Here is a 17840-nt window from a genome sequence, read left to right on the forward strand (position 1 = left end):
TTTATGATAAGAACTAAATGTTCTGAAAGTTTACAAAAAGCTAATTCAGTTTTCTGAACTGAGCTTTTTAGGATTTGACTACTGTTTGTTGATGAAGTTCTTTAGCCTTTTATAGAAAAGGAAGTTGCTGTTTCTCAGGTTTTCTACCCGAATTAGGAAATGTCCATACATAGAAAATGTGCACCCCTTGATTTCTAACTAGCTCAATTTTCAACCCCTTGATGAAATGACATTCTACCATTACTCCTTTGCAGAGAGAGAACAAGCAAGGGATTTGCCTTGACTTTGCAGGTGCAAAGAAGTGGGTATGATGCTGTAGAACAGGAACTGTTGCAGAAATCTTCCTAACTGGTGCTCTCACCAAGCTTGGAGTGATGTTTTGCTTTTTCTCCCGAGCTTTTTAGAAACTCAACACCATCACCCAAACTTGTTCCTGTGCACTTATGCATGCTGAGTTGCTGTGTATGGACACGGTGACCCTCTCACAGTCTCTTTAAAAATTGATGCTAAGCAACACAAACTGAAACCTTGGAAATTATCACAAAAAAAAAAAAAAAAAAAAAAAAAAAAAAAAAAAAAAAAAAAAAAGAACCAGGTGGCAAACCAGGGCAGTGCATCCCCAAAGGCAGATGTGGACAGACAATCCATGTGCATTACATCTTGCCTGATTCAAAGGCGAAACATCCATCTGTCTGAGCTAGAGCTTTCACTCGAGCTTTCTGCTCCAAGCAGCGGTCACAAATTGATCCCTGAGGCATTTTTTGAAGTATGGACCTCCTGAAAGATGAGCTCTGAGCTTTTTGCTGGTTCTTATTTTCTTCATTTTCTTAACCTGCTTTTATTACTTCTTGAGATCTGCTATTGTCTTTTGATTTCCCTAATTCTTATAATACCTTATGGGGATAGATGCTTCTTGTTTTTTTCTATTATAATGCTGTTTCAATAGCAATGGCTAATGAATTGGTATCCACCAGGAATACTTAGGAAAAATTGAACAGAGACTTGCTGCTCACAGCTGCAGGTTTTGCAGTACTTGAGGGAAATCAAGATTGAAATTTTGGCCATGTTTACTTTTGGTCTGTATCTGTCTTGTCAGCTTGCTTTAAATGAACTTTCTTTTTCTTTTATAGCCTGTTTACTAAAGTTGTCACATCCAGAAAGATACAATGTCTTGTGAGCTAGTCCATGGAAGAAAATATCCTAAGCTTTGCCTATATGACAGCAAGAAGCAGACGTTGTCTCTGGGGTTAGGGCGGCTATTTCATACTTTATGATGCTGTTATTCCACCAGGTGGCATTTTCAGTAGTTTCCATGAATGTAGTGCATTTGAGTGTGACACAGTGGTGCCTCTCAGCAGTATCCCACAAGGAATGGATTCTGAAGAATCCATTTGGATGCTCTGTAGATGCGCTGAATGCAGCAGGGTTATGATTTAGCGGAGGGTTGTTAGAGTAGTTTGGTTAGGTCACGGTTGGACTCGATGATCTTTAAGGTCTTTTCCAACCAGAGTGATTCTATGATTCTAATGTCACCGCGCTGGGATGAAAATGAAAGCTGTGCTAGTAAAGCCACAGCAGAAGCTTCCCCAGTAATTCTGATAATCTCAAATATCAGTGGGAACAACTGGACTCGGAAAAAGACCCATGAGAAAGAAGGAGGGAAATGCTTTCTTGTTAGATCTGGACTTGTGCAAAGTCTTAGATGTGGTCCCGCACCACATCCTTATCTCTAAATTAGAAAAATATGGATTTGACATTTGGACTATTAGGTGGCTAAAGAATTATGGGTGGTCACAGACAGAGAGGATGGTGGTCATTATTGCTGTCCTGTTTTTTTTCTTTGAGGGTGCTCTTCTGCGTGCATTTCCAGGTGGAATTTACTTCTTTCCAATTCTTGAGTGCGCCCAATGAATATAAGAAGGGTTCTTTTAAAACACGTTCTTTGGGCTTTTTTCTTCTGTTCTGTATGTACAGCATGAAGTACACTTTAAGGTGCAGCTGAAATATTTGTGAAGTTAATTCTGAAAAGTCTTGCATTATTCACTTTTCCTCTGATTTCAAACCACTGACACCATTGTTCTCAAGGAAAGCATGAACAAGCAAAAATTAAACAAACATTTGTTCTACTCTTATTAACTGAAAAGTAGTTGTCATGCTGTAACTCATTTGTTTTTTTTCTGCTCTTTGGTATCTACAAGTCTTTGAGACTTTCCTTCTGTCTGATACCAGGTGTGAAAAGCAAAAACTGTCACTATCAGTGCCAGATTAATGAGTTTATTACCTCTTAAAATATTTCTTTCCAAGCTGGTAAAATAAGGAGAGATGTTGGAGATCCAGATGTAAGAAATTACAGTGTGTGCACTGTTTCCAGTGGGTCCTACTGATGGGATGTCACTAGGGGGTCTATGTTACCAAGCTTGCATTATAAAGTAAATACCTTGATTTTGGGAGGAACAAAATACAAGTAGGGTGTGGTGTTAGGAGATCTGTTAAGGGACCTGGCTTACAGTATGAAATCAGGTAACAAACTGAGCGCCATGATCGGTCCCATAGAGCTTTGTGGAAGGTTGAGTGTCACCTTGTGCAGAGAAAGTGGCCCTTTGGTGTATATTTTGTACACTGCTGGTCTTGAATGGTTATTTGAATATAGATGTCACTTTCCTACACAGGACTGTGTGTTTTTGCTGTTGTTGTGTTGTATCAGCTGCTTCTGAGAGCTTCTCCCTGCCCAAAGCCTGGGAAGATGCATGTCACGTAGGTGACATTTCTGATCATTGCTTTTGTCCACTGAGAGTAGGAAAGCTTCCCATTTCAAATCAATGCCATGGCAATGCCATCTATCAAGATGTGAACTGTAAAGCAAAATACTGCTCTTCTCCATCACAGGATTGAGTTGCTGTCCTTTACTGCAGAAAGCCAGAGTTTAAAATCACAATTCTTGTATTGTAGCAGAGTGAGGTGACATTGCTTTAATTTCTTCTACACTTAGACTCACGGGTTGGTTTACGGAGTGAGTTATCTGATGAATCACCTTCTTTGGTTAGGGCAGCATGTGCCGATCCCTGTGCTGGGATGTGTGTGGGTTCACGCCTCTGGGTCTGTTCTCTGACAAGCTGCTTCCCCCCAGCTCCTTCTGTAGGGACAGTAGCTATTTTTTGACAGGAGATTGTGGTGTTTCTTCAGAGGCCTGCTGGGCCCCCCAAAACGCCTGTTGGGGGATGTGTTTTCAGGGGAGGGGAGAGGTCTGTTGCATTTCTGGGGCTCAAGTAAGCTTTTTCTCCTAACCCCCACATCTGCAGACAGCAGTAAATTGCTTTCTTTAAAACTACCTCTTTGAGAAGCTGTGTTGTTTTTTCTTTTGGTAAATTACAGCTAGAGTCACAACCCCAGCTTTCTGCTTTCCTTCTTCCCGACTTCCTCCTGCCTCTTACTCAGCTTCTTTAAAAGTCTTAGGATTTTTTCTTAACACTGCAAAGTTAGGTTTGACATCAGAAAGAATGGAAAAGCACGCTGTCTTCCCCCACTATCACAAAGATCCTTTCCTGTGGGCTCCCCTTGTGACCAGTGCTCAGTCAGAGGGGGTGGTGACGGACAGGTGTTGGTCTGTCCAAGGAAGTGGCATTGTTGAAAAGCAGAATGACAGGAGCCATTTCTATGTGATGTACAACATAAAATAAAAACCTGCTTATTCAACCTTTCCATATCCCTGCTGACAGATTTATTTTAAAATCCTTTATTCTCTTCTCTTTGGTTATCCTGAAGATCCTGTAGGCAAGCAGAAGGCTTAGGACACGACCATCTGTCGGAGCCTGCTTTTACTGTGCCCCTGCACCACCAGCACACACATTTTCTATTAGTACTTAGCTTGTGTGGGAAAAAAAAAGATGTACAGCCATACTGGAGGCAGTAAAACTTTGGAATTCTGTTGTAAACAACAAACAAAACAACAACAACAAAAAACCCAACCACAATTTATTTTGGAAAAAAAAACCACCTTCTATTTTTTGCCAAAAACTATTAATGATAACAGATAAAGGACTTGATTGACTCTCAGGTTTTAGGTTGCCCTTGCAAAACTAGTTATGGGAAGGCAAGGAAAAAGGAAAAAGTCTCAAGCCCATAGGCAACAGCATAACATATTTCACTGAGCTAGCATTACAAAATGTGGAGTTAATTTTGTCCTATACTATTTCTAAATTAATTTTGAATAAAACCTAACAGTTTGAAGGAACAGCTTATATTGCATTTCCCCTTGTTTTATGCAGAACCATTCCAGTTGCTGTCAACTACTACAAGATGCACTGCCTGCATCTATATTTGCATTTTGGCTGGAGCAGCGGTGTAGCTCTGCAGTGAGTCGCTGCTCATCTCCTGCCATCGCTCCACATAGTGTTTGTTCAGATCACCCAGCAGTGTTAGTGCCCATGGAATAAAGAAATGCCTTCAGCGGAAACAGAACCAGAGGTCTGCTCCAGGGATGCCCTCAGTGTTCTGTGACCCTCATGGACATGTATAGGTTCAAACCAATGGCAGAGACTGTGAGTGGCTTTTAACAGCCCAGCTCCGGCAATACTCTGCCTCAGGGACTGACTAAATCCAGGCTGACAGAAAACCTACACATCACATGTTGTGCACATTGAGAGACCTCAACTTCAAACTGCTTCAGCCTGGTGGCCCCAATCTACTGCATTCCATAGGCTGCCCAGATACATATGGTCACACTGCTTCTTAAACCATGTGTTGCCTCATGGAATTCATTTTCTTTATAAATGAGAGCATGTTGTATAACAGTGCACAGGCATATCGTTAACTTTTATAGATAACTGGGGGTGGTAGGGTTGCATGTAGCCTCCTCTGCCAGTCAAAGTTTGCACTTCTCTGGAGAGGGAAGGGCTTCATGGTATTTTATCTCCCTCAGGAAATTACTTTTCTTTATGGTGATGTTTTATGTCAAAGCTGCCAGGCCATGGCCAAACTTTTCACCCCGGGTCTTACAGCTTACGCTTGCTGTTGGTTATAAATTTACAGTTGGATAATTTTAAGTAACACACATGATTCTTTTGTTGGTGGTGGTGGGTTTTTTTTTTTTTTTGGTATGTGTCAGATGCAGAGACAAAGACAGACAGACAGACATGCTGCCTACCTTGGCATTGCTCTGCAACTTCTACTGTATTTGATCTCAGACGTCCACCATTCCCTTCTGACGAGTGTTAGGTACTTGAATGATGATTTCTTAATGCATTCCTAGACTGGTAATTACCCTTTGCAAAATTCTTATGGAAATTACAACTATAGTCCTGCTTTAGTTTTTACTTTTCTATCAGTATGTCTATGAAAACTTACTGTTGTCTCATGCATAGTGCCCTTGTGGTCTCCAAAACGGAAGTGTTTTACTGCTTGTCTGATTACCCAAAGACATAGAATCATAGAATCGCTAAGGTTGGAAAAGACCCACAGGATCATCCAGTCCAACCATTCGCCCTTCACCAATGGTTCTCGCTAAACCATGTCCCTCAACACAACATCCAAACGCTCTTTGAACACCACCAGGGTCGGTGAACATAGGACATAGTGGAATTGTGAGCTCAGCAAAGCTGCTGTCATCTCTGTGTTGTGAACTTGGTTTTCTATTATGTCTGGCACTCATTTAATTTTACATTTTCCCTCATGTACTGTTGTCAGATTCTTACCTCTGCTGTCCACATGCTTCCATGGCTGTCTGTTTTATGTTCTTTTTGTACTGTGGTGCCCAAAACTGCACCCAGTGCTCAAGGTGAGCCTGCACCAGTGCAGCTACTTCTTAATTCTTCTAGGCTTGGTCTAGAACTTTAGCAGACCCAAAATATTTGAATAGCATGTTCTAATAGCACTTTTCATGTGCAAGAACTAGACTGTGGGTTTTCTCTATATTTTATATTTGTATTGATTTTGCTATATGTGGCCTGGTGTTGCTACTATTGCTAGTTCTACTTCTGTCCATGATCTTTTGTGTCTGAAAAAAAAGAAAAAGCATTAACAAAAGAAGCTGAATGTAGCATGTTCCCATGCAGCATCATTAAGGGCAGCAGTTCAGGAGACAAGTTGCAGTCATGGATGTTTAGGTGCAGGGACATAGCTCTGGGGAGTTGGTGCTCTAAGCGCTACCTGAAACCTCACACTGATCTCTTGACGTGCAGTAGCTTTCTTGGTGCCTTGTTCTTGTTTGGGAAGATTTTACTAGGCATCATTCTATGAGAAACAGGTGTTCCAGAGATGGGATGCACCTTTGTGATGGGAACTCTCTGGGCACAAGTTGCTCTAACAATCCTGATGCTCCCTTACCTTTTTATTCTGAGAAAATAACACCCTTGTAGCATTTAGGATTGGTATTTTAACATTTTTGTTAGTATCTATCACAAAAGACACGTCTGTATCTCTGGAAAGTGAAGTGGCTCAGGTAACTGCATATGTCTGAGAGATGTCCCTTCACTTAAGTGTGTGAAATAGCAGCTCTGATGGGCCTTTCATCCACTCTTAATAGCTCCGTTTTACTTGTGTTAAACTTCTGATATTAGGGCCAGCTGTAAGTAGAAGCAGCACTGTTTAAAAAGCTAACTTCTCATTGAAGTTTCAACTTAACATTCTAAAACAAGTCTTTATGGGAGAGAAGGAGAAAACTGAGGTGCATCATAAATGCCAGCTTTTATCTATCCTAGAAAATGAGAAAAAAAACTGTTAGTGTTTTCTGAATGATGTTTGTCATTTGTACATTATCCTTTATTTCAGCTGATGAGCTCGTTTGCTGAGGGGCTAAAATCAGCATGAAGGTCCAGTAAGTGAAATTCATGAGGAAATCTCAGAATCCCTGCATTCATTTGAAAAATGGGCTTCAGGGTCCTAAATGATTTACTAAAATCTTCATGATCTTCCTTTCTATCTACAAGATCTGTGAGGTTTTATAGGGGCAATGAAGAAGCCTTTGTCCTACATGTTTTTATCTTGAAGCACATTAATAGAAACAGTTAGTTTAGACTGATTATATCTATATTTGATTTTTTTTGAAGGAAAAACCAGGCCTGACGTGGAAAAGAGACATTAAGTGTAATCTTAACACTCCACTGGGTTTTCAATCACTTTTTAAAGAACCACTCTTTAAATACTTCGTACGTATAAGGAAACTCCATATAAACGTGGCATTTAGGCAACGCCATTCTATCATTGTTATGCTGAAAATGATCAGAGGGGTTTCCACTCAGTACAAGCTAAGCAGCTTTCAAATTTCATGTAATCCATAGTACGTGAGGGACTTTGAACTGTCTGTTATGTAATATTAATTCCGTTTCTCCTAAAACCAGAATCTTGACGTGACAAGCTGCCTTTTGCCTGCTGTTCCATGTAGCATTATAGAGTATTTTTTATATTCTGTGTACCTTTGCTCAATGATTCAGTTTCAGCTGATGATAGAGGACATCTGCATGTCAGGTTTTGAAATTACTTTAAAAAACGACCTAATGAAAGCCAGACCCGCAGTGTGTTCTCCTGTTAATCAACGGGCAAAAAGTACTGCAGCTGTATGAACAATTTCACACAAATACAGCTACTTTTGTCTCTCTGACCTTAGCAAGAATTATTCTTGAGAAACTCTCCGAAGTTTGTGCAGGAGGCAATTTCTTGTTAATTCCTGGAAACCAATGGGGCTTTTCTGTGAAGGTGCATTAAGAACATTCTGCGCTCCCTGCTGGACGCGATTTGTTGCGACCCCTGACAACATTTATGAAATAAATGAGAAGAGGTTCCTAATCTGATTCTCCATAGACTTTCTTCTTTGTGCAAGTAGGAGTAAACTGCTCCCATTCTGCTTTTGCATAGATGATGATGATTATATCAGATGCAAGATTCCCGAGAATCATACTTCATTGTGAAGTACTTTATTATGTCTGAAATTCCAGAGTGGCTCACAGACACAAATTCACGGAGGCTGTATGTGAATCCTCCAGAAATTGGAGGATTTGAAAACTGTTATTACCATCAGCTTTTCATAATCGACGGTTCTCATGATAAAAACACTTCTTAGGACCGTAGCCCAGGAGATTGCTCTCGGTTCTCTATGTTTTTAATTGCATTTTTTTCACTAGTTCAGCCAGTGACAGTGCTAAAGCAGGCGGTTGGGTTGGGTTTGCTACTCCACTGAGATGTAATACACAGAAGCAAAAGAAAAAAGGCACATATTTTTTTCAAAATGAACAACTTATGCTTATGTTACGAATTTAAAAAGAGAAAAAACAAATAACAGGAGTTTTTCAGGCCCCATGGGTGGTCTAAGCTAAATGTGCTATTAATAAAGTAAACAAAGGGGTGAGCATGCAACAGATTGTAGCCAAAAGTTCCCATTGAGACTTTCATTGAGCTCCATTTTTTTTTTTTTTTTTAACACTAATTCTAATAAGTTTCCATTTTTCATGGTTTTCACCTTTAAAAGCAGCAGCTTGTGGCAGGAACAGGGATAGTTCATTTGGATGCAAGGGCAGAGGGTAAGGCAAAGGAAAACAAAACAAATGCAACCAAATTCTAAACTAACATCTTAGCAGAAAAATGTGCAGAAGGTGTAAGGCTTGAAGTGCTCTCCTCAGGAAACAGAATGCAATATCTGTGTGAATGTTAATATGGTAACAGCTGGAAGGATCAGCTTGAGAGTAGGTTACTGATTAGGTTGGAAGGAGCTCTGAGTCATCAGCTTTTTTGATGCTCTTTTCAGCAAATAAATAAATAATTCTTGAAATTTCCCTGACTGCAATTTCCTTTGAAGTGTCATTCCTCAACTTAAAAGAAAAAAAAAAAAACTTTCCGGTTCCAAAGTGATGAACGCTCTGCACTGCCATTAGTTAGGTGATGAAAAGGGTGAAAAGAAACAGTTGTTTGCTTGAAGCCACATTGCAGGCTGAGGGTATGCCAAAGTCAGCCTTAACACCTCCTACTTTGTTTCCAAGGCAGTTACTGCGCCAGGGGAAAGCACAACGAGATCCTCGTTTCCCTCTGTCTCAAGCCGTTCTCCTACCAAAGAAGCAGGCAAACCTCCCCACTCCTTGCCTTGCTCAGGTTTTGGCAGGCAGTGGTCCAGCTCCTCAGTCATTGTCTCTCTTCAGTCATTGTGGCCGCTTCTCCCAGTGGCATCACGTGAATTGCCGCTGGTCTCTGTATCCCGCTTTGCCGTGGTGTCTCTGGTTTGAAAGGAGCTCATTACCGTGGTTTCTCTTTTTTGTACAGAGCATGTCATACAGAGCCAAAACACACTCATTTTTTTTGTTTTGTTTCCTCACATGCCACTGCTTGTCGTATTCGAAGGCGTTCTTAACTGCTGCTTTCTTTGTGCAAGTACTCAGTCATATAGATTTTCCATCACCAAAGCTCTGAATCAAAGAACGTGGTACCAAGGGAAAGATGGTATTCTTTTTCTTTTTGCAGAGAGAAGAAAATTGTTTTGTTTTCATGATTCCCAGAAGACCAACCCTAATTTCTTGTCAAAACAACATGAGGGAAAAAAAAAAATCTTTATTCTGAATGATTCTGTATGGATTAAAAAGATCATTTGAAAGGACTGTTTATTTGAAATCTGTATTTCCTGAGAAGACAAAAAGCCTCTTTCTGTTTGAGCAGGCATGGAAAAACTCCTTGCATTCCCTTAAATCTCTAAAACTGAAAAGATTGTGTCTGAGCTATTGTTTTCTGCTAGAGCAAGTTGTCTTGCTGTACTGCTGGCTGTATTTGCTTTGGAATATCAAAAATAGACTCAGACTCGGATGCAAGAGCAGCAAGACTGCTAGCAGTCTTTTCTTGTCTTGTTTGATGGGTGACTGACATAAAGAAGAAAAGAAAAGAAAAAGGCTCAAGCATCCTTCTGAGCTATCTCAAAGAAATAGAGAACTCTGTGAGGTGAGGAGCTTCTTCTAGTGCTGCAAGTTATTCTTCTGGCGTTAGTGGAAGTGTCATGGTGGAGTCACTTTCTCCAGACGATGCAGAGGACGCTGGGCTGGAAGTTGCCGTTCTATAATGAAAGGCCAGATGAGAGGAGTGGTTCCCATGTCAGCCTTCTGCCATCCAGATCACCAGCCTGACATCCGTCCTTGTGCCACTCATGGTAGTAGAGCAGTTCTTGGAAGCTATGTCGGGATGGAAGAGAAGGCGTTGACTAGCATTAGGATAAGAACAGCTTTGTAAAGCTAATCTGTGGGGTGAGCCAAAGTGATGTTGGACTGATGAGTAACTTTTCTTGCTTGGTAAACTCACTTTTGCAGTAGCACTCTTCTACAGCAAGAACACAAAATGTGGCAGCAACCCTACGTAGTCTTAAGCTGTTGCTACAAGCTGTCACCTTGATTACTTGACAAATGGATATTTAAACCTGTAAATGGCCTTGGCACAGCACATTTGTTTTCTTTTTTTTCTTTTTTCTTTTTTTTAGCACAAAGCCAAACTCCCAAATCTTACTATTTTTTTCCTTTTTGCTTGTCAGGATGAATGTCTGGTTAGGTACAACAGTTAGACCGAGCTCAGAAAAAGCCGAATAGACCGCAGCAATCCTTCGTGCAATGTCACCTTCTACAGCAGCAGTATCCTTATTTTCCCATTGATCTTTATCTATTGCTGCCATTTTGCACTTTGGCTATAACCCACTTTGGCTGCCCTTTACTAAAGTGTATTGTGAACCCTGGTAAACATACGCATTAGGGAAATTTACTTCAGATAAAGTAATTATCTAAGCTACAGCACAAAAAAAATTGAGCAAATCTAGTCTCATTAAATTAATGATGACATTAGTAGATCTCATCCTTTTGACTTCATTTTTATTCATGGCTAGAAGAAGAAAAACAAATATCTCAGTGATGTCTCAAGTTCAAGTGGAGGAATGAGAAAACAAGAGCAGGAAGGGAGAAGTATTGTGAGCAAAAAACTCCGACTTTTGGAGTCAAATATCTATTTTTACCACTATAAAATTTGCCAAATGTTAAATTTTATTTTTTGTGACGCATCTTTTGCATCATCCATTTCCCTTGGTTTTGTTGCTTTGTGCTATTTTAATCTATAGTAATGAATAAGAGGAAATGTAGCAGTTATCAGAAACTATTGAACTGCAGTTTTAGTTTCCTGAAGATGTATTTTCAGTATAAAAATGTGTTCAATTCTTTTTTCATCCTTCAGTTCAGAACCATTCTCTGCTGTGGCCAACTATGATTTATTTGCCTGCAGTTGCTTAGTTTTAAGATGGATGTAGTATATAAGCACAACAAAAAATGGGTAGCAGGACTGAAGACAGGGAAACACAAGAATAGTATAAGGGTAGGTAATTTTAAGAAAAAACATAAAGCTCTTTCTGTTTATAAAAACAGACATTGTCAAAAGTCATTTGGGTTTTTGGCTGAGTTTATAAAGCTTCTTTAATACAGAGATAACGATTTCTTTTATGTCTTTCAGTCAGTTTATTGGCTTGTAAATCTGAAGGTTGTGAATTTTATGAAAGAAAATCCTTGAATTTTGTGTATACCTATTCATTTATGCCATTGCTATGACACAGATTTGTAGTGACACTTTTCAGTCTCTGATATAAATGAGTATGATGATTAGCATCATGTTTCTGATGCAGTTAGTCAGAAATATGAAAAAAATACCAGTGCTTACTGAATTTAGCTGACTGGAAAGGTCGAGGCAGACATTAATGTGTGGCCTTGGACTTTCTGCAGGGATACACTGCAGGCACACACTGCAGGCACACAATCCGATTTTTGCAATTAAGTTTTGCTGAGAGTTCATGGCTCCCTCTGAGTTGCAAACCATTGTCTGGGAACAGCTGCTTTAATTTTGAGCTATTCATTTTAATGTCTTCTTTTCAATTGTTTTGTACGATGCCTTACTGTGAATAGGGTTTTATGTAACTTCCATTAAGTATCAGCTGGATCAGAAATTGTTAAAATCCTTGCATTAGTTCCGTATGGAACGTTTGCCTCCTTTTCTGCTATAGTGAGCATTGTTGTTGATTCAAAATTCAAGACTTGAGCTTGATTAAGAGCTTTGTAGGGAGTTTATGGAGCCGATGATGTCCTATAGGCATTCAGCTGTGTGGGTTCATGAAGGATGCTGCAGAATCTGTTGTGGACAAAGCCTTGTAAGCCCAAAGCCTTCCTGCTCAGGTGGCATGCGGAGCATGAAGATTTGAGGGCTGTTGTAGGTAAATTAAGTTTGAGATAGTAGCATTTTCCATTTGACTTGGAGTCTGTGAGTGTTTTGGAGCTGAGGACAGTTCCTAGCTAGCAGCAATACCGCTTCTTCTTGTCCCTCTGCCAAGGAAATGTCACTTGGGCTACTGAGCCCCTTGGTGTACTTGTCTGCCTTGCAGTGCCACACATCTTGCTTGAGAATATCTTACCTTGACTTTGGTTCTGTTTATCAGTGATTTACTTAGAGATGTGTTGAAGGTTGTGTTGTGGCCTTGTGGCAGGATAGGTATGGCTGTGTCCTGTCTGTGTGCAATGTTACTTGGACACCAGCTGGAAAAAACATCGTACCAGATTCTGCTGTTAATGACAAAGAAGCAAAGTCAAGTGGTGACAGAAATCCTTTTTTTTTTCTTCTTTTTCTTTCTTTCTTTTTTTTTTTTTTCATGAAAATAATTCTTCCTCAGGCAAGTACAACTATTTTTCAGTGAGGAAAACTTGACCTAAACCAGTTAGCTGGGTCTGCAATTGAAACCATTCACAGAAAGCCAGCTGTTCAAAGTCAAAACTATGTATATAAATTGTTCTTTGCTAACAGACTTGTACAGCTTTTGGTTTTGAATCAATGCATGTAATACTTCCTATACGCTTAGGGGGGACATTAATGAAAATGTGAAACTATAACCGTAAGATCCAGATTCTTTTCATCTCCAGTTATGAATTGTATTACTGTGGCATTTCTGAAGTAACCTTACAAAAACATTGGGAGCTTTAAGAAAAGAAACAAATAAGATATTTTGTGATAAGTGTGTGTACATTCAGCTTCAGCAGATGTGCAGTCTGTTACTATGGTGTAGGGGAACTGTACGTCTGCCATCCATAGCACTGTGCACTGCATCCAAAAATTGTTTCATGTTTTTGCCTGGTGCTTCATGAAAATCATATTTGCAGTACAGTATGGGAAAGCCGAACTGAACTGATCAAGTGGTTCAAATATAATTGAAATAGCCCAAGCTTGTCTGAAACTAAGGTGCAAGACCTGTTGTGCCTGGGAACATTGTTTTGACAGAGATCACTTAAGAACTATTACGTATTCTTTTGTGTTTGTTTTTTTTTTTTTTAAGCTGGACCTGTGATCTGCAGAATGCTAACATACCCTCCAACTCGAAGAGCCTTAATTGTGGGTTGTGGTCTGCAGATGTTTCAACAACTGTCAGGGATTAACACCGTCATGTATGTATCTGCTGCTTGCTTCTCTTTTAAAAATATTTAAAAAGAATAAGAAAAAAAAAAGAGAGAATTGGACCAATAGCAGTTGTAGATGGCCTTCTGGACAAAATTTGAAATATGAAAAGTTGAGTGTGAGAGCTGGAATGCTGGTTTTAAGTCTGTATATTGGCATACTTGGCATCTCAGAAAAATGGTGCAAGATGTTAATATAAGGGTAAACATTTACATAGAGATGACATTGCAAACTACTCTGAGAGAGACATTATTATATGTTAGGTTTTACAGTCCAAGCTATGCAAGCATAGATAAGAAGGTACTCTTATGGATTACATTTGTATGCAAATAAATCAAAATACTGTGAGTATGAGACTGTTGACCATGTAAACAGGATGGAAAATTACTGTGAAGTGCTACAGAAGGTAAGATGCTAAGGGAAGAAGCATTTGCCTTATCACATGTTCTATTACGTGTACAAAGACTCAGTGAATGTAGAGATGAAGAAGATTATATTGGGTTTCCTGATAAGCTGTCAGCTCACGTGAGGAGTAGCTCATGATAAATGTACAATGCACAAGACCTACTTTAAGATGAAATTACTGCTGAGCTTCCCTTCAAGAGTAACCATAACAATCATGATTTCTCTGTTACCTAAGAGGAAGTCTAAAATACATTGCAATAACATTTTATGGAGAGATGACATCTGAATGAGGAAGCTGGTTAGGAAATAGTTAAAAGGAACAGCTAAAATAATAAAGCTTTTAGCGTATTGAGAGCTACCGTATTAAATATTAGAGTAAATATCTACCATCTATTATAAGGGGGGAAAGAAAGCAAACAGTATTGTTAAACTGCGAAGAAGGGCAGTCCAAAATAGACTTTATACAGAGTGACATTATAAAGCGGAAATTGTAACCTAAGATGAAAAAGAAGAGAATGCATAACTGCTAAGTTATCTGTAAAAATCAGAAGACAGGCACAGAAGGAGCTCTGAAGAAATCTTCAGGCACAGCAGAGGAAGAGACATAACAGGGTCTTTAGGCCTGGTATGGGTCAAGGCATGAGAACAGTAGCGGGAGATAAATCTGTAGCAGCAAATCTTACAGACCAAAGCAGCAAATTTTACAGATTGTGGAGGAAATAGGAAAATTCCCAGCTTACTGAAGATGTCTCACATGGTCTGTTGCAAATTGTAGTGTTAGGGGAAGGAATTTTAGAACAAGTAGATTAAAATGAATAACAAATTGTCTAGATCTAATCACGTTGCACTCAACAGGTCTGGACTATTTCAAATGCATAATGACAGAATTTGGAAATGTAGCTTTCTCCATCTGAAGCTGCAGCCCAGAAAGTTTTATTTCTCCCCATGCCAAAATTAAAACTGTCATGGAATCAAAGGAGAAGATGTGTGTTTATGAATATGAAAACCATCTACACAGGGAAAGTAAGATAATGAAGAAGAGTCAACATGATTGTTGGATGCAGAATATAGCTTGCAAGTCTGATGGGTGGGAGAGTTGGTGGGCATGTGAGGACTGTGCCATACGATCCAACCACACTCATCCATGGCAGCCAGTTTCTTCAAGAAGTCACATGGTCACAAAAGTAAGGAAATAGTCCGCCTGGGTTAATAACTTTCTTAGATAACAAACAAAGGATAAGAAGAAAATATCACAGTGGAAGTCCTGTGTAGAATCCAAAAGGAATTGACTTGAGATCTTTTCTGTTTGGCATTTTTAAGGTTATGAAGGAGGGTAAACAGCAAAAAACCAGCTTGTACTCATACACTGTTCAGAAGGTTAATATCCCCAAATCTGTGAAAATGAACTGTTGTGGGAAAATAACACAAAATAACAAGTAAAGTGGCAAAAGTGTTAATTTTGCAATGCTGTGCAGCAATGTTTTCCAGGGAGAACTGTCTTGAGATCTTGAAACTGAATATAATTCAATATAAAAACAACAATGATATCCATGATCTGTCTGGAATAGTTCAAACAGCTGTAGATATCCTTTTTTAAAAAATATAGATAAACCAGGTTGTATATGGGGAGGTGGATACCTTTATTTGAACACAGTAGTCTGTGTTCTCTGTAACTGGGAAAAGAAATAAGTTGAGAAGAAATGGATTACACATATAAAATTACAAATGCTGTGGAGAAGTTGAGGAGGTTATGATTAGTAATTAATTCTTATATCAGTTTTGTTGACTCCTGGTTCTTAGCTAACAGTAGGCTGAAAATCATAGAATCATAGAATCGCTAAGGTTGGAAAAGACCCACAGAATCATCCAGTCCAACCATTCGCCCTTCACCAACGGTTCTTGCTAAACCATGTCCCTCAACACAACATCCAAACGTTCTTTGAACACCACCAGGCTCGGTGACTCCACCACCTCTCTGGGCAGCCCATTCCAGTGCCTGACCACCCTTTCAGAGAAGCAGTATTTCCTAACGTCCAGCCTGAATCTTTCCTGGCGCAGCTTGAAGCCATTCCCTCTCGTCCTATCACTAGTCACATGAGAGAAGAGGCTGACCCCCAGCTCACTACAACCTCCCTTCAGGTAGTTATAGAGAGCAATAAGGTCTCCCCTGGGCCTCCTCTTCTCTAGACTGAACAATCCCAGCTCCTTCAGCCGCTCTTCATAAGGCCTGTGCTCCAGACCCCTCACCAGCTTTGTTGCCCTCCTCTGGACACGCTCCAGGGCCTCGATGTCTTTCTTACAGTGAGGGGCCCAAAACTGGACACAGTACTCCAAGTGTGGCCTCACCAGTGCTGAGTACAGGGGGATAATTACTTCCCTGTTCCTGCTGGCCACACTATTTCAGATACAAGCCAGGATGCCATTGGCCTTCTTGGCCACCTGGGCACACTGCTGGCTCATGTTCAGTCTAGCGTCAATCAACGCCCCCAGGTCCATTTCCTCTACACAGTCTTCCAGCCACACTGCCCCAAGCCTGTAGCGTTGCCTGGGGTTACTGTGGCCAACGTGCAGGACCCGGAAAATAAACACAAGGAAACATTTTTTTCATGCAGCGCATAACTACAGAGTGGACCTCATTGCCGTGGGATGTTAGATGTTATGGATGCCAAAAGTAGAAATAGATCTACAAGGTAATTAGAGAACTTGAGATAATAAACTTTGTGTAAGTATTAGTATAGTTGATATAGATGCAACCTCTGGCCAAGGACAGTCATTTTTGCATGTTGTTTCTTGCTGCTTTGGGGATGTTTTCCTAGGCTAGTTCCAAAACCTGACAGTTTACAACGTTTGTGACTCTGCTAGGTTGACTCTGCTTATTTCAACCTTCACATGTTTCAAAATCTCAAACTACTTTCTCTGTAGGAGGCTTTGCAAGTAGTTTGGAATTGACCTAATTTGCCTTTGGATGTGTAGGTGGACAGAATTATAATAAGACATTTCTGAATCCTGACTTTAAAATAAGAAAATGCCTATGATAAACACGTGAAGGCACTGTTGTTAAATGCCTGACTTGTAAACCACTTGCAATGTCGAATATTTTTTAACAATCTTGTATAAGAAAATTTTTATTTATCAAGTATGCAAGATAAGCATTCTCCTATGAAAGGATATTTTTCAAATACAAGTAAGCATCTGTCTATTGATGGTTTGCTTGCATAGAACCCGATGATTGCTTTTTAATGCAGTAATTAAGTGGTACCTTGTGGAACTGTCAGATTGTATTAATTTTCTAAAGAGTGCTTTTCTCTCCATAACATTTGGTTCTGTCATTCTGGGATTTCCGTTTTGTAGCAGCAGGAAAATGGAAGTTGTAGGACTGTGTGGGTTTTTACTGGTATTGCAAACTCAGTTACCAAAACCCATTGATTGTAAAAAATATTCTGATGGTTGTTGTTCACTGTAACTTACTGGTGCTGCTGAATGTCCTCCTTGGTATGCTGCAGGGGAAGGGTCTTACCACCCTGTCTTGCTGTTGTCTGCCTCTATCGCTCATAGAGGACTGAGCAGCCTCCAGTTTGCCCCTTTCTCTTTGCATATTCCCACAGCACTCTTCTGCACTGTGACCGCTGGATCTGATGGCATGCGTGATGGGCCCCAGCTTCTTCTAATTCTTTAACTTGGGACTTTCCATTACTTGTGATGCAAAGGAATTTGTTAAATCTTGTATTTTAGTGTAATAAAGGAATTGTCAGAGGATTGAGTTTGTGTGGATCTGAAATACAAGTAAATAAATGAATACTAGTAATAGTGATAAAAACTACAAAGCAGGAAAATAAAATGAAAATATAACGAAGAAAGTAGTTGAATAACAATTAAAAAGTATGGATGTTAGAGGTAGGGAATTGTGCAGAGGAGTCTTGCAGAGGTCTAAAAATCATCATCAAGTATCCCCAGTAGAAGAGATCCTAAAAAGCAAGAAACAAACCCTAAAACACATGAAGACAATA

The 17840-nt window shown here is 39.8% G+C and overlaps 1 protein-coding gene across 2 annotated transcripts in view; it reads left to right on the top strand.

Moving 5' to 3' along the window:
- SLC2A13 (solute carrier family 2 member 13) overlaps window positions 1-17840 on the top strand; it is a 136265-nt gene that overhangs the window by 47139 nt on the left and 71286 nt on the right. For both annotated transcript variants that reach the window (XM_001232939.7, XM_040656984.2), the window contains exon 4: window positions 13310-13418. In XM_001232939.7, coding sequence (XP_001232940.3) covers window positions 13310-13418 — 109 coding nt within the window. The remainder of the gene's footprint in view (window positions 1-13309; window positions 13419-17840) is intronic.

The sequence above is a fragment of the Gallus gallus genome, chromosome 1 (genome assembly GCF_016699485.2).
Source record: "Gallus gallus isolate bGalGal1 chromosome 1, bGalGal1.mat.broiler.GRCg7b, whole genome shotgun sequence".
In the NCBI taxonomy this organism is placed as follows: domain Eukaryota; kingdom Metazoa; phylum Chordata; class Aves; order Galliformes; family Phasianidae; genus Gallus; species Gallus gallus.